The sequence below is a fragment of the Ammodytes marinus genome (genome assembly GCF_949987685.1).
Source record: "Ammodytes marinus genome assembly, chromosome: 5".
In the NCBI taxonomy this organism is placed as follows: domain Eukaryota; kingdom Metazoa; phylum Chordata; class Actinopteri; order Uranoscopiformes; family Ammodytidae; genus Ammodytes; species Ammodytes marinus.
This window is the reverse complement of record NC_137234.1, coordinates 20,626,987-20,649,157: the sequence shown is the minus strand read 5'-3', so window position 1 is coordinate 20,649,157 and position 22,171 is coordinate 20,626,987. Positions and strand designations below refer to the sequence as shown.

General features: G+C 39.6%; 1 protein-coding gene across 1 annotated transcript in view; it reads right to left on the bottom strand.

The window, feature by feature from the left end:
- Positions 1–7,341: 7,341 nt before the first annotated feature.
- Positions 7,342–22,171, bottom strand: part of LOC307251243 (leucine-rich repeat-containing protein 4C-like) — a gene marked incomplete at its 3' end in the record, with an annotated part of 46,546 nt that continues 31,716 nt past the window's right edge. Inside the window, exon 2 of the mRNA XM_080028563.1 lies at positions 7,342–9,336. Within this exon, the coding sequence (XP_079884689.1) occupies positions 7,342–9,285 (1,944 nt within the window). The 5' untranslated portion in view covers positions 9,286–9,336. The remainder of the gene's footprint in view (positions 9,337–22,171) is intronic.

The following is a 22,171-nucleotide window of genomic DNA, read 5'->3' as shown; positions in this document are numbered from 1 at the left end:
GGGGGAGTGGGGAGGGGGGGAATCGTGCTGAATCTTCCTGCAGCACGGAACAGGCAAACGGCCCTAGTGTGAGTGGGCCCTAAGACCATATAATATGGTGTATAATAGAACCGAAAAGTGTATAATATGGGAGCTTTAAAAAACACATCCGTCACTCAGGCTTCAGGTGCTAACTGGCTCTGCAAACAAATAGCCATCAGAAAGTACCATAACCCAACATCTACTTTCTTCAAGTTACTTTTGAGAAACTCATTCAATTAAGTCATTACCTGCTTGCAAGTTTGCCACGTCTCCACTCCTGTGATGTGGCTTCGTCCCTTTTGTCCTATCCTCACTGCAGTGGTGGGTCCCTCACTGTCAGGGAGTGGAGCTTGCTGTGGGCATCCATCTTGAAGCTTAAGTTCAGTTTTCATCCTCTTGGCCCCCTTTCTGATGAAGTTGGCCTGAAATAGTTAGCATGGGTCTCTCCCTATCTGTAAGCGCTCACCACAGTATGTGGTAGAAGTAGCGGTAAATACAATACAGAGTGTGCATAACATTATATCAGCAAAAACTCTTCATCTGAATCGGTAATGCATGATTCACTTCTCATTTGTCCAGCTGCATAGTGGTTGGCATATTCCAACATTGCTTTAAGCCTCAAGCGTTTCTCGTGTTAATTAATTAGCAGTTAATCACTGAGTCGTTGACTGGCTGCTTCACAGGTAACGTCTATTCATTTGTATGTTATTTTCACATCAGCACAGGTGTATACTCTGCCTTTCACTGGTTACAATTTGTAAATAGGTATTGCGTAAATTCTTAATTTATCCTACACCTTTTCTTTTATCCTTTTTGAACTTGTCTCTCCTGATGATCTGAAATGAAAAGAGCAGCTACTGACCTCAGAAAAGGAACTGTCATCTGGTTACTTGAGGTCTCAGAGCAGATGAGGCTGTGAATACGGGCACATCATCAAACAAATCAAAACATATGGAAAAGTGTATTTTTCTGTCATGTTAAGTTTTTGGCTTAACAGTGGAGTCAGAGATTCTGGAGAATGTTTGTTATCAAAATTAGTTTTTGTCAACGCTACCTTTACGTACTGTGTGTGGCTGAAAAAGAAAATACAGTGTTAATATACAGCCTAGGCTCTGTATACAGGCATGTTACTATGGTGGGCTCCCTTTATTTCCATATCCTTTGTTTCCATATCCATTTACAGAGCCAAGGATGTGCATTAACACCAGATTATTGTTCAGCGCACACAGTACGGACAGGAAGCAGTTTGTGAGGAGATATCCACTGATTTTGACAAAAGTGATTTTCACAACAAACGTTCTCCAGAATTACTGACCCCACCTCTAAATTCAAACACTCTAGTGTCCTGTGTGTTTATGCTCTGTGTTGTTTAATCAATGTAATTGTATTTGTTGGGGCTCTTAATCGTCTATATAAAGCTGCATCTGCACCTAGAAGGTTGATGTATACTTCTTTATGTTGAACAGTCTCAACTGATAACGCAGGGTGACAACTGTGTTGAGGCTTGCAAGACACTAAAGATATAGTCTGTGATTAGTAAAATGTACTTGTTTGTAAGAATTATAATGACTGTAGGGCAGCAGTTTGAGCACAACTAAGGGCAAACTCAGTGTAGATGTTAATATTACTTACCGTGTGTAACGAAAATGTACAGTTATTTATACATTTGATCTTTTATTGGGGTCACATCATGTGAACTGAGTGAGCTGTTTCGGTGAAATATAGTAATATATTAATGCACAAATCTAACCATGATGTGAACAGAGGATATAATAACTACTCCTCAACCTTTTCTGTCAGTAACATACTTTTTCTTTACAGTTTTCTGCCTCTCAAATAAGAAAAGGGGGAGCATACCAAACAGTGCACTGACTTTAAGCACCCATTAATTTACCCGAGCCTCAGGAGTGGAATAAATAGGAAAATTAGGAGTTTAATGGCACATTAGTGAGGAGCCAGTGTAACAGGGTCTGGGCTGTGTTGTGAATACACAACTATTATTAAAACCGACAAAACACTAAAAGAGCAGACCAGTTGGATTTATACACTGTACTAATGCTACGCTATTTCCTCAAAGAGTACCGAATGCTTTGTCTTGGTCATTATCGGCGGACACAAATACGTCACTCATGTGAAGAGGTGAGATGAGTTCACATTGTTTATCCAATAATTTTTGCTCCTTACTTGAGGGACTGAACTGACCAAATGTATGTGTGGGTATGCAACCTGGTATCACGCCGAGGCGCGAGATACACACGCATGGACCGGCGTGTAACTCACGCGCCCTGCCTGAGCAGGGCGTGTGAGTTACACGCGCACCTCCCGCCGTCAAAATGAATGGAGGAATAGTCTAAATGAACGGAGGAATAGCACCAACAGGGGCCGACATGTTGTCCCAGGAATAGCACCACATGTTCCCCCAGCATTTCAATACTATCTAGCTGCAGCCCCCTCGGTGGTTAGGGTTAGGGCAAGGGGACAGGGAGAGGTTATAATATAGACAAAAACAACCGCGGCCGCCATTTTCACTACGGGCGGCCGCGACAGCGGCCGCCATTTTGACCACGGAGGTGCGCGCGTAACTCACACGCCCTGCTCAGGCAGGGCGCGTGAGTTACACGCCGGTCCATGCGTGTGTATCTCGCGCCTCGGCGTGAGATCGGGTTGGGGTATGGCACATGTTGGCTTTAATGGAAGAGAAAAGGAAATAGGAAGGGTACTGCAAGTATTGGGTTAACGTTGATATAAAGCCTGTCTTTTGACAAGCCGTCTTTGTAAAAACAATTTTTTTTCCTAATGACCTGCCTGGTTAAACAAAGGTCAAATAAAATAATTAAAATAAAAACAAGGAAACAGACAATGCATTTGCTGCCATTAATAATTGAACTGACTGTAAGGTGCATCCACTGATCAATCCAACAATTATAACAAATTGACTTGCTACTGTTAGGCCCAAAGGGGATGTCATTTCTCCTGGGTTCAAACATTTACTGTTTGCTTATACTTTGTGATTTGACTTGATCATATGAGGATCACAATCTAGCTAATTACCAAGTAGAACAAATAGCCTGTGAATGCTAAGGATGGAGATATTAATTCAAACAGTCCTCTAATATTCTTTGTTTTGTTCTGAAATCTGCTCAAGATCCCAATCACATGATGAATAATACTACAGTTGTATTAACTCATAAGTCAACTAAATACTTTCACACTATTTTCTTGGATGGTAGCCTAAGCATCAAGCAGATGTCTGCAGTTTAAACATGGCATAAAATAATGTAAAATAATGTAATTAAGTCTACTTTGATTATATATATATATTTATAAAGAAGAAAAATATATTTGATAAAGACATCCAATACTAAGAGTATGAGAATATATTGTGAATTTGTCTAAGGTATCAGAAAATACTTTATCTCAGTTTAAATGTAATCAATAACATATTCAGACTATTCAAATTTTTAAAAGGGACATATTTAGAATACATTTATAATGCATAATCAAAAGGGATAGTCTTTATATGAATCAATGTGCTTCATAGTCCTGGTTTTGGACACAGATTTCTGATTTCATCCTTCCAATTTAATGCTGACAAATTAAGCTGTTAGTGTAAATGTCATGTTAATCTCGTGTAACAGGTACTAAACATTCAGGGCAAAGTATTGTTTGAAAATGTTCATGTATCAATGCACACATTTCTTGTGTCAATGCAAACATATAAACAACTTCCTCCTTCTTTATCGGCAAATCCAGTTTGTAAAGCAACATGCAAGTATTATGGGTTATGTTTAATCTTATTTTAATTTGTCACAGACAACCTAATTATTTTCAATTACTGGTATCATTAAGCCAAATTTTATTAAGCCATTCTTTGTGGATTAAATAGGTGAAAATAACTGTTTATGGACAACGGTTAAGGTATGTGCCAGTATGTGAGTAAGTATGATACCAAGTACAGTCAGTGTGTGAAAGGAGGGAAACATACAACATACTGTTTTACGTCTTGGTCTCTTGAAGTGCACGCCTTCCATTAGTGTGGCACAGGATGAAAACAAGAATCAGACAATACAGAAAAACAACAATAGTTTATTTTAACCATATTTTGTGTATGAACTACAAACTCTGGTCTCTATAATCAACCTCCATATCTTTTAAAGGTCATTAACGAATGCTTACATGAAAATCAATCTCTTATTCTTTTACATCATGTTTCTCTTTTTCACTTTTAGAACAGGTTGTTGGCACATGTAAAATCAAAATGATTTTTTTGTTTGTTTTTGTTATGTTTTATTCTCAAAATGTAATTTTATATAAATCTACCACTAGAACAGCATTCAATCTCAGAAAAAGAAAAATAATGTGAAAAAAATAATATTGACCAAAATATTTAGATATCTTACATACATGAGACAGCTTGACTAAAATGCAACAAATTTACGTTTAAAATTTTCAGACAATTTACCTCCAACTAAAGGTAAAAAGAGAAGATAGATGCACTCTCTTACGGAAACTGTGTAGAATTGTGTTCAACATCCCACCACTAAGAACTCAAACACAGACTAATTGACACTGTTCTTGTCATGGTTCACAAATGTCCGAAACTGCACATAAGTGTCATTATGGGATAAATAATGTCAAAGTGATACAAAATAAATGCTATGGAGTTATCAATGATTTATCTCAATGAAAACTAAATGCACTTGGGGACCTCACTTTAATTAGTAAACTACCCCTCACATCTGTGTTGAGTGCAGTGTCTTTATAGTGAATAATAAAGTCTTATGTTTCTCTCAAATTTACTGAACAAATATCCAGGGTTAGCTTCATTATCAAATGATCTGGAAGCTTGTGGGTCTCGATGCAAAGTAGCTAAAATAGCCTCATGCATTCCCCCCTCCCCCTCCCAATTGGTATCAAATCTCCCATGAATCCACTGCAGATTCTGATGCCTCCATAATTCTTAACTTGGACATGTATAGAAAAAAAAAACAATAAAATGACATGGTTTCACAATGGACTACTATTATCAAATTACCTCTGTATTAGATTAAATGTAAACGGCAATTTGCTGCACAGATTAAATTTAAATAAATAATCAACATATATAATCTATGCAATTATTGTATTACATATATCACAGAAGGACCCCATGGTAATAGTAATCCAATGTGAATATAGGGTTTAAGATTTCTATCTTAAAAATAATTTTTTTTGACATCCTAGTGACGAGATACTGAGACTATCTGCTGCTATATCTAATTTTCTCCCTGCTTGTATAATGCTGAGGCCCTCAAATATGGGATTTGGCCAGTTTTTATTATTGTTTCAAATCTGTCTTTTTGGGTGAAAACAAACCACTCATAGGTTTTAAAGTCACCTGTTAAATATTTGGAGTTATGTCCACCTGACGATATGTTATTCATTGATTCTTGAATGTGGGATAGTGAACTCTTGTCGGAACTAATCATACAGGCAAACAGTACAGATGTCGCTTATGCACTTTTGAGACTTTTCTGTGGATGTGAAGATGCTTGTTTAAGATGTGAAAAACTCTATTGCCACCATTGTAATCTGCTACAATCACCACAAATCCATGCTGATCACAGCTGAGATTTTGTAAATTTAGTGGTGTGCATGAGGACACCACAGAAAACAAATGCGACTATCTAAAACGGCAGCATGAGGCATTCTCCTCTATGTAATTATTTACTGTATGAAATGAAAACACAAAATTGATTTAAACATGACAGTGACCCAACCTTTTTATGCATTTTAGTCTTAGGGGAGAAGACTAACTGCACTTATTTGCTAAGAAATAAACCTGGGGGCAACTCCCTAAGTGTTGGATCAGACAAATGTCTGCCTAACCTATACATTTATGCTGCCTGGGGCTATGTTCACAATGGAGACTTTAAAAAGGTTTCCTGGGTATAGGTGCCTGCAGAGTTGTGTCCATCCAAAGCCCATTGGTCACATAAATTAAAATGGAAACTGCATTAAGGGAGAGGGGGAGAGGCAGGTGCAACTCAAACATCTGGTTGATGCCCTATCCCACCCACACATTCACACCTAAAGTATCCCACAGCATAAGCCCTGCTGCCCAGGGCCAAGTCCTGTGTTTGGCAGGGACAGGCAGCAAATGGGACTGCAAGGCACTGCCCATGTGGAAACGTGGCACAGATGACAGGAGATCTGTTCTACAGCTGTATAAAGGGTTTATGCTCTTTCTTCAGCTCATCAGTCTACTTCTGACACCACTCAGTCCAGCACTGCTGCAGGTGAGGTAAGTGATCCCAGCATGAAAAAGGTGGCTTCAAAGCAATCATCTTCATAAGCAACAGTACAAAGCATCGTATGGTAAAGGTGAGGCCGTGTTACATTGGAAACATTTTGAGTCAGTGGACTTCTGATCTTTTACATGTTTCCAATTTTTTTCCCAATCAGAATTAAATTGATTCGAAACTACCCATTAATAATGCTTGTGTATCATCTCCTTCAGAATCTCAATTGGTCCTAATGTGATTAAACTGGCTCAGAGAAGTTCGGAACGTAAGTCAAAACAAGTGAAGATTAGGGACAAAATAATATTTTGTATATACATTGGAAAGAGACAGACAAATGTGAGTTTCTTTCATGGTTAATCAATATAATTTACCCCATTTAGATCCTCCTTGTATTGATAACAGATCAGAGAGTGCCCTAGATGGTGGAATTAATTAAACAGTAAATTATGATCAAATTTGGTTGCTGACAGTTCTGTCCCTTACTGTAAACTAATGAACAGGTGTTCATTTGTCTCAGTTAAATGGTCATAACAATGCTCATCACTAAATCCACAGCTAGAGAAAATCCCTAATGTGCTCTAGATTCCTTTAATATGTGGGCAAAATTTGGTTACCATCTCATAAGAACCAAAGTTTTAAGTAAACCAAAACAATTATTTGCTTTAGTACTTTATCTGATACAGGTGTCTTCAAACAGAGTTCCGTAAACCAACCCAATGAAATGAGAGGAAGAAAAACACACACAAAGAAAGATGAATTAAGTGCTGGAAAAATAATTGCAGATTAAAGTTTTCTTGATTTAACCACAATAGTTTTTTTTCTTAAATAAATAACTTCTGTTTTGTAAAGACACTTTTTGAAACAGTAGACATACCCTAATTCCCAAAGTCATTGAATGAACATCACCATAGCCACTGATTTGCCAAACACATGAGTCTGTTCCTCCATGTTTGAGGCATAGTCCTCACAACCAATTGTCAGTAACGTCTTTATGTTATTCCATCAGTTTTGTAATGTTCCATTTAAAAAAAAAGTTTTAGATTTGGGTCTCTTGTACATTGTCTTTTGAGCTGGCCCGGATTAACAAAGGTTCGTGCGCTGAGCTATGAATGGAGTTCATAGTGGGAGCATGGTTGTATGCAGACTTATATGTGTTATAGTGGTTGAGGTGCTCATGCTCAAGAGGCGGCAGAGTCAGGTGGCCTTCCATGCCGGGACCTCCTGTTACACAATCCTCATCCACATTGATGATCTCAATGGTGCGTGTGGGTGCATGGTGGTTCTGTTGGTGGTGTTGTTTGCGCATCTTGTAGAAGATGATCAGCATGACAGCTGCCATGAGGGTGATTGCAACAAAGCAGCCAATGATGATCTTGGTCGTCTTCATTACTTCATCCAAGCCATTCAGGCCCTCCCCGCCCAGCTCTGTAACAGGGATTGTGTAAGTCTTCTCTGTGGCACGGGTTGATAGTGGGGTCCGGGCTGTGGTGGTAGTTGTAGAGGTGGGTGAAATAGACTCCCATATACCAGCAGAGGGAGTGGGGCCCACCTTCTGTTGCACAGTAGTGGTAAAGCCTTCAGTATGTGGCGTCTCTATGGTCTCCACTGTCACTGTGGTGAAGTAACTGAAGCTGCTGTTCTCTGTAGAGGACACATTGAGTGTTGCAGATGCTGTTGTGTTACCTGCAGAATTACTGACCATACAGGTATATGTGCCTGTATCCTGCATGGTAACATTGGTGAAGTTCAGAGTACCGTCATTAAGCACAGAGATTCTGACCTTGTATGCACCGTGCGTCATTATGGAACCATTTGGTGTAATCCAACTTACCGAGGTCAAGGAGCTGGCTCTGCATTTCAACTCTGCAGCGCTTCCCTCTGTCACATTAAGGTCTGCAGGAGGCTCCACAATAACAGGAGCATAACAGTGAAAGTAGTTCTGGTCCAGCTCGCCAATGTATCGTCCCTTATGGTGGGTTGGGGAGCTGCAGCGGGCACAGCAGCTTGTGTTTGCTGGTACCATCTCCTTAAGCCACCAGCTTAGCCAGAGGATGTCACAGTTACAATTCCACGGGTTATGGTGCAAATGCACCCTCTCCAGGTGATGTAAAGGAGTGAAGAGATCATGGGGCAAGAGGGTAAGATTATTATGGGCTAGGTTGAGCTCCACTAGTGACTGCAGGTCATCAAAAGAGTTCCTTTCTATGATTTGAATCTGGGCATGCATCATCCATAGCTTTTGCAAATGGATAAGCCCTTTGAAAGAGCCAGGTCGTACGACAGATAGCTGGTTCCCCGACATTTCCAGTTCATCCAGCTTCACCAGGGGAATAAGATTGGGAATTTCCTTAAGATTGCACATTCCCAGATTTAAGTAGCGCAGATTGCTCAGCCCTTCAAATGCCCCCTCGGAGATGTAGGAGAGCCGTTTGAGCTCCCCAAGGTCCAGCCGCCGTAATGAGGTCACTCTGTTGAAAGCATAGGAGGGAATGCTCTCTATTGGGTTATTCCTGAGCCAAAGCTCCTTTAGTTTGGACAGGTACTCAAATGCCCCGTTTGGGATAGTAGTGAGGCGATTATCAAAAAGCTCCAAGGTGTTGAGGCTTGCCAGTCCATTGAAGGCCCCCAGTTCAATTTTGCGTATGTGGTTTTTGCTTAGCTGCAGGATCTCCAGATGTCTTAGGTGCTTGAAGCTGTCCACCTTTATGACCTGAATGAGATTCTCTTGCAGATTCAGGTAGCGTGTGTTGGTAGAGATGCCATCAGGGACTTCCCGAAGGCCTCTCCGGGTGCAGATGACCTTGCTGAACTGGTTACTGCAGGAACAGACAGAGGGGCACGTCTGAGCACGTACTAACCCTGCCACCACCAGCAGCTGGAGAGCCAGAAGGAGCACCAACAAAGGGTCGGACAAGGCCCGGTTCCACCTAGGACCTCGCATCATCTGCTGCTGCTGAGAGGAGGTCATCTTGTTTAACATTCATAATTCATTGACTGGTCTTCCACTCTTTGGAAAGAGGATTTGGGCTCACTGGAATGAAATGACAGACAGAAGCGATGCATTAGATATTTGAATGTGCTGCTGTGATGCAAGTAAAAGCTGTGTTTGTCATAGGTCACTTCTAAACATTACCCCTGAACTTATGAAATTCTGAAAGACAATGGAAACCAAGCAAATGATAAACTGTTAAAATGTAAAAAGGTTTAAACTTAAAGATTTGCTTTAGGTTTGCCCATGTGCTGCAGCAAACAATAATCCCACATACATACACCCACACACATGTTTGCAACCTTGATGGGGAGCCTTATAATAATTTCTTGTTCCTTCACACTTTCAATCTTGGTCACATAAAATGAAATCACATTAAAGCGGCCAATTTCTGTGCCGTATCTCTGCAGGAAGAGGATGGGAGGGAAGAAAATCATGACTTCTGTTTGTGTGATTTATATATGAAACCGGGGATGGGCGTATAAATAATAAGGAAGCTTGCCACCCACCAGTCTTTCAATCTAGAAAAGATATTGCAAACCAAAATGGGACTGGGAATTTGTTTGTGTCACTCTTTATGTGTCAAGCCAGAGGCAACTGTGTCAATACAAACAATGTCTTTGATTAAGGTTTTCTAAGTGCAAGATGGTCCCCGCCCCAAGTTGTGGAAGCAAAGCTATAGATAATAACTATCAAATGGAAAGCAAAAAAACACTGACCTGAAAAGTCAAGAACTTTCTTGTGAATTTTGTGAATTTAAAGCTGTTTGTATCGGTCATAAATACAATTTAACATATTAAATTACTTATACATAGTTGAGATGGCACTTGATGATTGAATCAAATCCTATCGGGTACCTCATGGCTAAGAGTTTCTGTAAATAGAATCCAAATGTGTTACATTACTAACATGTTTATTAGATTAGCTTCAGTGTTCATGCATCAAACCCCTGTGTGTGACTCTAAGCTACCAAGTTAGGGGAAGTTAACTATACGTTTTGACATATTCATTTCATTCATATTCATAGCTTTACACTGACTACTACACATACAGTGCTTAGGTAGGCTTAACAACATGATATTTGAGTGGTGCATCAAAAGTCAATCACATTAAAAGAAGCAGGTTGGTTTTTCCACTGTATGTGATGGACAGGGAGACACTGTGCTGGCAGGAAGTGAGTCAAAGAGCTTACGCAGATAAATAGAAACATTCGGTTCTCTAATCTACCTGACCAGAATTATTTTGAATGTATGAGGAAACTGGAGCACCTTCAGAAAATCAATGTGAACATGAAAAAAGTGAACTTCACCCAGAAAGTGCTAAAGTGTTACAACATCCAGTGAATTGACACAAATATCTACACTAATTTAGTCACAAAGAGAAATATGTCACACAAATCAGTTAATATCTATAAACAGATGCATAATATTAATTCCCTGGGACGTCAAACAGCTATCATATTTAAACAAGGTCATCAAAAATAACATTGTTATGTATTGTCATTGAGTTATTGTTAATGACACTTTGGGCCAGATCTAACAATAGTATATTGTGCGTGCTAATAAGTTCAATGATGTTCGGAGAAATAGCACCCGCAATCTACCCCATTTTAAGGGCCAAATTATATTATATTTTTAAAATCGGCCGCGGGCCAATAAAAAGCGGGCCGCGGGCCGCAGTTGGCCCGCGGGCCGTAGTTTGGACACCCCTGCCACAGAGTTTGGAAGCTGAGCGCAAATGGGAGAAGCGCACCCAGGAACGCTGCCTGCTTGGCAGTGCAGATTTGAGTGCAATGTGCGTGAATTTCCCCCTTTTGCGCATGCTTTGTGAATTGGACGCTATCTTTTACTAATATGCACAGCTTAAGTGGCAGCAAAAGCAGCACAATCCTTTTGTGGATTTGGCTCTTTGAGTTCAGAACACAAATCAAAAAGATGATTACAGTCGGAAATGGTGTATGCCATTTTGAGAAAGATTAAGGGTTGTAAATGGACCGGTCCTTTCTTTTCTTTCAGTGTCAATCTGGCAAATAGTGCAAGCAAAAGACATTCAGGAACATGATGAGCAACCCTCACTCTTTTCTAGTGTAACAGCATCAACAGGAAAGCTGATTTGTCAAGCAAGTAGAATAAATCAGCAACATAAATGCTGTTGTGGTTTTCCTGTATGTTCTGCCTCTATGTAGTATGTTCAACTCACAACCTCAACAGAAAGCGCTCCACTTAAGAACCAGTGAGCTATTACTGTAACTACTGATTAATTGCTTGATTACTGACTCCATTAATTCTTCAAGTACAAAATTCAAATTCCAAGCAGCTAAAGCCTGAGGGTGGAACAAGACTGTGTGTTCATGCAGGGGTCCAGGAAAATGTGAAAGGGATCACACGTCAGGCTGAAATCACATTCCATTATGGCGGATGTAATTTGTCAGGAACTAAAACACAACAATCGACCATGGTACAATCCAGGACTCAATGGGAGGTTTCTACTTGCAATTTCTACTGTTCCTGTCAGAATCAAGTTTTAATACTTGAACCAATAATTTCCCGGTTCACACTTATTATTAAGGGAGGTACAATGCTTTTTCAAAGTGAAGTTCTATCAATAAAATGACTAACAACAAACTATGCTGCAGTATGGATTTGTGAATATCTATCTATATAAGATACACACTTAATCAGCACAGCAGAATCCAAATGATGGCCGCAGAAAAGACGAAGTTGACTTACAAAGCAAAACAAAACGTCCTCACACTGACTAAGGAATTAGATTTAAAAAAAGATAAGGAAAATTAGGTTAAGAAAAGATTGCATTTTAAAACTTTCATCCAAACAGATTATGAATTGCCAGCTGTCTCTTTGTCTGGTGGAGAGCACCACATTATGACCCAGATTAGCAGACAATTGAAGAGCAAGATCTGCAACATTTCCGAATTAATTTCAGAAATGGAAACAGTGCACAATGAAGCCAAGCAATCAGTAAAACTGCTTGTGGCCACATGCAGCTACTGCGTTTAGCAGAACAGATGACACAACAGTGTACCACCTTATGTCGCATAAAAAGAGGTCCTAATGTTAATGTTAATGCAATCCATGTTCATTTTATTAATCAGGTTCCACCAGATTCCGTAAAATGAAAATGTAAGATTAATGATCATGCAGTAGCACAGATTACCTTGAATTTAGTAACCACTGTCATTGAGGAATTATTCTGCATGGCATTATCAGTTTGATGAATATAGCAACAGTGTAGCCAGGTATAAATCGGTTACCGTCCGGACACATATTCCTGAATCTCATGTGCCATGTTGCTTTGTATATTGAGGAGTAGTTACATCAACCAGCTCTCCACTCATGTTCACATGAACCCTAAAGATCTTCCATTAGACATGAGAGACTCATCTATTTAAAAGACACTAAGGAATACTCTTGCTGGTATTGATCAGCTCTTCCTTTCATACAGAGTATGTACATGCTCAGTACAATGACCACACTATTCAGTCTTTTCACCAGCTGCATCTACAGCTACAAATGACCACATGTAGCACATTTTACCCAGAGCAACTACTTGTTCACATTCTGTACATTGTCAGTGTAGAATTCACACAAACCACTGATACATATGAAAACATTTATTTGAGAAAATGAATTAATAAAAAAACTGATAGTTACAATTATTTCTGACACCTTTTTCATTTGATAATCTGGTTTTAAATCTATGATTAGAACAAAAGGATGCACCTGTGAGTTACCGCACTGACAATACCCCACTTCTATTCTGTATATATTCATTTGTCCAGCTCAGCTAGTGATCTGTCTCTACACTATTTATATTTCAAACATACTTTAAATGGATAGGACCTTTTGCATGAATGAGTCCCATGTTTCGTCTTAGCCGTATTTATTTTTTTTTGTGGCTGAACACACAGCTAACAAATATGTTGCTGTTTTTTTTTTACCAGCACACATTGCCCTGCACAGCAATTTACATTGTGTCCTATACTACCAGCAGCCTGTTTCATGAGTAAATTCTGGAGTCTGTATAATATTTTTGCATTACTGTATAAATCAGCCAGAAAAGGCAGAATTCATTATTTACCAGGGCTACAGAGAATTCTAGTGCACATTAATCCCCTTAAAATAGGTCTGGTGCATGACATAAGCACTGAGTGATTTTCTTTGCTCTCTTTCCATGGTCAACACACGTTTCCTGTTTTCAGACTGTACAAACACATTGATGGCTTCATTTGAAAGGTGAGGGAAGTAAGAGGGGACTCTTCTGGGGTTCTCTTTACTCAGGTGATGCTTGACTGGCTGCCTATTATGAACTTTCTAGAGAGGAGTGACTGACAGAAGCTTTGGTTTCTCACACTACATGGTGACTGATAAGGGGATGATTAGAGATTGAAGAGAGACGTGTGTGCCAGAGGAAGGTCGGCATGTATGCTAAAGTAAGACATATAGATAATAGATATATAGATGGAGAGAGATATATAGATAGAGAGAGAGAGAGACAGACAGAGAGAGACAGAGAGAAAGAGAGAGAGAGAGATTAATGAGATATAAAACAAATCAGGTCACTCCTTGATAATGCCAGCAATCTTGCAATCGCTCCAAATTTAAACCAGGATCCTTTATGGATTCTAGTGTGGGAGGGATACCCACCACATTCATCTTTAGCCTCCCCTCTCTTTTCCTTCTCTCCAGCCTCACAGCGCCGTAAACATTCAGAACACACCATGACCAATGCAATGAATAGATTGGCAGAGTGTAAGCATCTGTATTGTAGATACTGTGTATCATATTATTGCCATATAGACATGTGTTGCACGCAGTGTGTTCTCACTGTTTTATCTTAACCAGTATATTGCAATTCCACATGGGTAAAGCCCCTATCTCACTGGGCTGTGACTGTTTGCGACCAGTTGGAGACCCAAAATTGCGACAAAATATGCCAATTTGCGACAATTTTCACTTGCAGTCTCACTGAGTTGCTACTTACGACACATTTGCGAATGTCCTTGCCAGGAGGTCGCATTTATGTCTCACGAACGTCGCACGAACGGAATGTCAGTCTCATTTTTGTCTCAAAGCAGTCGCAATTTAGTTTCATATGTCACCAAACACTCCCCAAACCCTCGCAAAGTTGTCTCACACTTCTCGCACTTTCTGACTCGCGGAGACTAAATTGAGAAGGGTTTGAGACGCGTGCGACACACCTGCGACGACTCCGAGACTGATTTGTCGCACACTTTTTTTGAACATGTTCAAAATTCATGCGACAAGACTGCGCGGCTCTGCGACTCATGCGAGGAAATTGAGACCTCCGCGAACGTTTGGAGACAGTTTAGAGACTCGTTTGCGAATGCAGTCTCCAACTTGTCGCAAGTCGCAGCCCAGTGAGATAGGGGCTTAAGAGACAGGACACAACTCCCCTTGAGCCAGTTCATTTTTGAAGCTGTAAACATTGTGTTTCTCAGTACGACTTAGCTGCTTCGCTATTTGTAATTAAAAAAAAAAAAATTTGAGCCTACTAGCCTATTAAAAAATATTATTTAATATCATGATAATGGGTAAAAGTCACTAACAATAGTGGAAAATGGAAAAAGACAATTATTCTATGAGGGTACTAATAGAGACGTGTGTTTATCTGGTAACATCTCTTTAATATTCCATCCCTTTTGTTAATCTGTCTTTAATGTATTTTTTTCTGTCTATAATGCTTCACATATGTTAATTTAAAGCCTGAAACATCCTACATACTGTATTTGCACTAAAATTATGTATTGCAAATAACCTCCTGCTGAAGCATACTGTATATACTTACTACATACTTTATAAAGGCTGATTTCAGAAAAAGCAGAAAGCAACAGTAACGGGGGGCTAACACAAGTTTTCCTCACAAAAAAGAATACATAAGGCACTTTTCACGTACACACAAACTATTAATAATTAAACAGTGTTCCAACTGCAGATAACCTCTCACTTTCATTCACAGGGCAACCACCACCTACACAAATAAACACATCAACAAACGTGCTCAGCAAGCTGTGCTTTATCAGTAGATGATCATTGAATATGCATACTAATAACTAGCAACTGCTATTTTGGTCAGCTTTGTGAGTGTGGTTTCCAACAAATCATTATCTAAAGTCCCATACAGTGTTTGGTTTTAAACTGGAACACTTTGTGAGATTCACAGAATATTGTCTGTTGTCTTTGTTTTAGGCTGGTGTACAATACCGTATAGCTTGAATAAATTATAACTACAACAATGTAATAATTGTTCAATTAATTCTGAACCTGAATAGAGTATCAACTTGTGTTACTATGGAAATACGATACGTTGACAACTACTGTCCAATTTCGTATTTCAAATTTTTTAACATCAATAGCCGAACCGTTTAGAGTCAATCATTATTATTTTCCCCTGCCAGTGTGTGACTGAACTGTTCTTGTATTATATAGCAATCTTGATTAGTCATGGTCCATTTAATACTATTACCATGCATGTGGACACTGAGTGGAGTTTCACACTTCAATGATAATACGTGTGCTTGTTCACTAGCATATACTTGCCCAGTTTAAACAGTTTTGCAACAGCATACTGTCACATACGATTTTCCAACTACCACATTTGAACCCTCTAACTGCAAGTATTAGCTTTACTATTAAACACAGCCAATTATTATTGTAATCCATCACATATGTAAACGTGTATCTATATTTGCACATTGTAAAGTTGAATCCTACACTATTCAATACTGAGTGTGAAGAGGCACTCTCAAATCCCATCATTGTGTGTGGTTGTGTATGAATTGCCCTTCTTTCCACAGCTTAAGACACAATTAATGTACTGTTTTTAATCCACCATAACATTAAGTGTTCAGGAAAGTTGAGATAAAAAAATGAAATTGGTCACACAGCTAGCTCTTTTTCAGTCTTCTTTGTTGTAACTGGCCAAGTGAAACAGGCAAGCCGAGTACATGAATTGGTGCTAACTAGCCAAGTGAGACACACTGACAGCTGCTACCCTGCCCACAGCCTGACATCCTTCCACTCGCAGCGTGTCTGTCTCATCCATGACAAGATGGTCAAATTAATTTGAGTCATCTAACTAACAAACCTATTTAACCAACAATCACTGCATGAAAATGTAAAAGGAAGTTACTGTCCAAATGAAGCAGCCCCCATTTAGAAGCCTAAAACCTTATTTGCTTCAAATTATTTATAAATCAGCTGAACAAACATTTCTAGCCACAGATAGTATAGTCTAAATAAAGCACACATGATTAATAACAATATGATCCCCTAGCTGTATTCCATGAATGTTCTCCACTTTTCTTGATGAGCTCAGTTGGTCTCCCCATTACAAAAGTCCAGTCCACACACTTCTGGCCCGTGCTTCAGGGACGGTGTTTCCTGTTATTTTATTCATCCTCGAAATTCACAGTTTGAGTTTTGTAAGTACAATGGAAGAGGCGGAAAAAGGGTTTCTGCCATCTCGTTAACACTTTCACCCAGTCCTAATTTGGAAACATAAACAACGTTAGGGAGAAGAAAAAAAAGCCAAGACGCAAGCTCAGCTAATGAGCTGTTAACGTCAGCCACAACTAAGCATTCTGTCTCAGCTAGTCTGCCTGTGAATTATTGTATGTGTAGCATGCTTCTAAGTGTAACAGCATATGAACTGGCATTCAGGAACATCCCTCAGGCTATTTATTGGACTGTGTTCATTAAAAATAACGTTTAATTAACTTAATTGTTTTTTTAAGGGCAGAAAACACAACTCCATAAATCATTCGGACACAATGGCAGTGGGGATCCCTTTGGCCATTATTCACTAAAGATAGTTCTCAAGCTGAAAAAATTTCTGCCCACACAATGTTATTCAATTCTTAATATATTTGTCCTGTGATAAAAACTGAAATTCCATTTGCAAGCTTTGACAGTGGAGACAGGAAAGCCACACCTTTGAATTTGGAGCACTGTCTGAAAAAAAAGCACAATCTTGTTTAGATGATCTACATAACAGGGATTTAAAAAAGCCCTGCACATAATTAACATGTGCACTGAAGACTGGAACAGAGCTGAACATGCTTAATTTTGCACTTTTTATTTTTTTCTGGATTCTGGATCGTGAGCAGCAACATGTTTACCCTTTAAGTAAAGGGTCACCTGTCATTTTTGTCTCCACTAGTTCCCTTGGTTCTTGTTTACGCAAACATCTCTCTATGTTTGAATGATGCTATTGTAGGAGAAAATGTAATTAATAAAGTCATTTTGTTCATGTATTGTCACCAGAGCACAGTGAGAAATGGTGTTAGCACAGAGACAGAGCAATTGGCCTTCCCCTTGATGAGAGGAGGACCCCCAGAGAGACATGCATTTTCTTTATGAATGAGCCACAGTCATTTCAATTGACCTCTGCGGACTGAGGGGCACTTTACACGACAACACGAAACAGTGCAAACGCGGAAAAATTCCCGCGGTTGCACTATATCATTTACAGGAAAACAGCAAACGCAGGCATGAAACCGCAGGTTTTTGAGATCACCTCCCAGGGAGGATTTTTTGGAAAACTTAACGGTTTTGGTTTCCTGTAAACACCGAAAACATTTCCCCTGATAACGCTGACGTCACGGCTCCACCCTCACACATGCGTAGTCTATAACATTTGCTGTCAAAATACCCACAAGCGAGTTATAAAGTTAGAAGACAACATGAACGGTGTCTCCACGGCACCATCACTGTGATCAGTGGAGAGTGTCGTGCAGCGCTAAAATATAGGCTAACACTCGCCAATTTAGTCCAAGCGATTACCGCAGTAAGTTATTGAGACCACCCGCCACTTTGGCTGGGGAAAGATTTGTGCTCTGCCTGTTTTTCTAGCTAAATAAACGTGTGTCACTTCTATATGCCAGGGACACGGCTCTCTCTCTACATTAAAAACACTATCAGCGTGCAGCGGTTAAGCTAGCGGCTACTGTTCAACAAAAGGAGCATTAAGGCTAAGGCTTCAAAGTAAAAGCATTTCACTGGCTAAACATTAATAGCATTTCACTGGACTCACGTGAGTTGACTTTTATTTTGAAGTACGCCTAACAGGAAAGTATCTGCTCACGAAGCCCCTTCACTATCAGCAAGTCTTCTGTTTTTACGAGTTCAATGCGGTGAAATAAGAGGACAGAAAGCTTGTCTTTTACAATATTTGTAACCCCAAGCTTACACCAACCGCTTTATGAACGTTAGTGGCATTAATTTTCGGTTACAGTAAGGTTTTATGCATCAAATTGTACCGGAAGAGCTATCTACTAGGCTGTGTCACCGCTGACTATTGGCTTGGCACTGCTGCTACAGCGATTTCGTCCCGTTTCCTCTGAAAACTTGTGTACGGGTGAAGATGTCAGATAAATTGTGTCTGAACAGGGTTTTTTTTTAAACCAAAAACTGGAAAACTGTCACGTTTTCACAGTGTAAAGTGCCCCTGAAGTGCCCAGGTGCAAGGATACAAACACACCTCCTGCTGCTTTATACTCCACCATTTACAGGCCTGCAAATGCTCACATTAAAAATACAATGCAAAGGTTCACACAGTTTGAAGCATATCCAGTATAGGAGATGTATCCAGATAGTTATGTATACTATATAGCCAATATATAACATGAGGGAATTTGATTTGTAGTTAAAATAATTTAGATTTTTAACTACTTGTTACCACTCCTTGTAAAGCGTTGTGATTATTCAGTTCTACCTAAAAGCAGAAAACCATTTGAATGTAGCAACTGCAGAGATTTTATTACAGAAGGTGTTTATGTGAGTGTGGGTAGTGCTTTTAGCATGCGCACATTTTCGCAAGTTCTGTATGTGACAACCTTCTTGTTAAAGAGCAGTGTGTTAGCGGTGTGGGTGACAAGAGGTATATTGATAAAATCATTCTTCACCCTGTGAACATTTCAGAGAGGCCGTGCAGCTGTAAACTACTTTTTAAGGGTGCAAGATAAGAGAATATGTCTGTTATAGTGCTGTCACACTCCGGTGTGTAGTTGAGGTCAGGGTTATAGCATGCTTTCCCTTTAAGTCTGACCAGGCCACACAGAGGTCATTCTGAGGCTGTGAACCCAGAACATCCAGGCAGTGAAGTCTCCCTGTGATTGATTTTGGGGTTTGAGATAACATGTGATATACAGTACAAGGAAGATATGGGGTGCCCTGATGATCTCTACAAACCAGAGGCAAAACCGGAGCCTTTGGTGTGAAAAGAAAATATAACAAAATGAAGAGTCTGATTGAATGTGTGAATTAATTCATAAAGCTTCAAGATGAATTATTGTTCACTTATAATACTTTTGGGACACAATTTGACAGGAGACTAATGACTGAATAACAAAAGCAATAACTGTTTTGGTTTTACAGTGACGTAGAGCAGAATTATTCCACTTCAATGAGTCAGCGAGTTACTGTAAAAGAGCAACGACTGGATGCCTGGACAAACACTACACCTCTGTTATCCTTCTCTGGACATATGACTGATTTTAAGATTTGTGTTGACATTTCCAAGGGCACATGCATATAATGACTCCTTGATTGGTGTGTAAGTATACCTGTGAAGCATCAATTGGACCAAAGGGCAGCTTTTATTCTGAAACTGGTTGCCAAAAATAAATAAAATGTAATGTATTCCATTGCACAAATTCAATGTAGTTTCCAAAAAGAAACACAACCTCCGTCCCGACCCACTGAAATGGATAAAACGGCTGGATCAAATAACAGTAACACCACATGAAAAGGAGCTTTGATCTGACAGGATCAGCAAAAGCGACTATGTATGCCACTTATTTTCAATTAGTTGAATGCTGTCGCTTTTAAAAAGATCTAACAATCAACCTTTTTATACGTTAGTTGACAAAGAAACACGGGGGGAGCCAACAGAGTTTTTAGGAGGCCAGATAGTCAGTGTCTGATTTGCTGCAGCATCAGCCATAAAAACTGCAGAATGATCTACTGTGGCAGCAATAATAGACACATAAATAATGACAACATATGGCCTACACAGACAAACAGCATCATCAGCCTAGAGGAACTGTGGTTGCACGTAAAAGCTCTGCGGCAGCAGTAAACGTGGAGTTGAAGTTACATGCATGAGTAGCAGCAGGGCTGATCAAACCAAAGGCGTATTTCTGTGTGCAGTCCAGCAGACCTCTTTGAGAGAAATGAAACCGGCTGGAAACAAAAGTGAAATGTCTTGGGAAAATTAACTCCCCTACTGTGTGAGCAGAGGTACCAGCAGCTGAAACACTGCTGAGAGTCATACCATTTCTGTAATTGTTTCACCTCGGTAACGTCATACTGTACTTCTTTCCATTTTCTCCACAGACTGCATGCTCCAAAGCAGCCACATGCGATTGTCTAGTGTAATGCCACGCTGTGATTAGGTACAGCCTATAAGACATGCACATTTGTCTCTGTCCTTGTAGATTAATCAAATCCTTTCTAAGCACTTAACTCTTAAGTCACAGCGCTGATATTCATTGGGCAATTAATATTACACAAGCACACATACCATTAGTATATAACAGTTTTAAAGTTGCATGGTGTTGTGAAGTTCAGAGGCTATATTTGTGACTCTGCGTCACATGGAGGAGGACTACAGTATGCATCTGCTTTATACAGTAACATAACTTAAAATTCAAAACTATCGCCTCGCCAATTTATCAACACAGTTGTGACAGACTTAGAAAAAAGGACGTTTTATACAGTATGTCACTTGCAAAGATACTCTCGTGGTATTCTAAATAAGCTTGTATCCAACCCAATGGACAAAGACAAATAAAAAGCAAAACTAAAGTCTAAAATAAACTGATAGTTGGTGTTCTGTCAGCTAGATGGATTTACATCAGGGACAAGTAAAACAAGGATGCCCACAATGAACTCACAACACCATTTCCAGCCTGTTAATCATGAACTTGAATTGGTAATGTTATGGTTAGCACTTTTTCCGGGGGCCATTTTGTTTAATTATTGCTCCTGCGTGATTGTAAAACAGCCAAGAAAGTATAGGACCCAGAACACCCAATGGTGCACTGGGTCTAAACTCCAAAGTGGTCCATGACAACTGAGATTGAATGGGCCAAATGGGGGGCGCCCTTAGCTCAGTTGGTAGGGCGTCCCCCCCATGGGCCTCGGCCAGCAGCAGACCCGGGTTCCATTCCAGCCTGCGGTCGTTCTCTGCATGTCACTCCCCTCTCTGCCCCATTTCAACTCTGTCTCTACACTATCAATAAAGCATAACAATGCCAAAACATATCTTTAAAAAAAAAGAATGGGCCAAATGCTTACACAGATAACCTCAACACTGGCCATAGTCTCAGAGCCACATACAAATTACCTTCCTACCTTACCTACAAATTTAAAAAGAAACAAAGATATGCACTGGAAGCTGTTTTTTAGGTGATGGGTTTCTTTTTAATATAAATTGTAAGCTATTACTACTCAATTTATTTTCAGTGCACACACAAAACAGACAAGAAGGGGATTGTGAGGAGATCTTCACGGATTTTGACAAGAACGTGAATTTGACATTCTGCGGAATCACTGACTCCAACTTTAATTTAAAAATTGATTAAATTTACACACTAAATCCTTTTCATGGTCACAGAAGGCTGGAGGATACGCCCAGCATGATGTGGCACAAGACACAGAGAAAAACAATGCTGGTGATTTGTAGTTTCTGATCAAACATAATTAGAAACCTTTGGACTCTGCTGTGTTCCCACACTCTAAGAAGTGTGCTAGCAGTATGTTGAGATAATAATAAGGATGTTTCTCATTTTGGTTATATTCGTAACACACTGAATGAAAAAAACATGGGTCTAAAC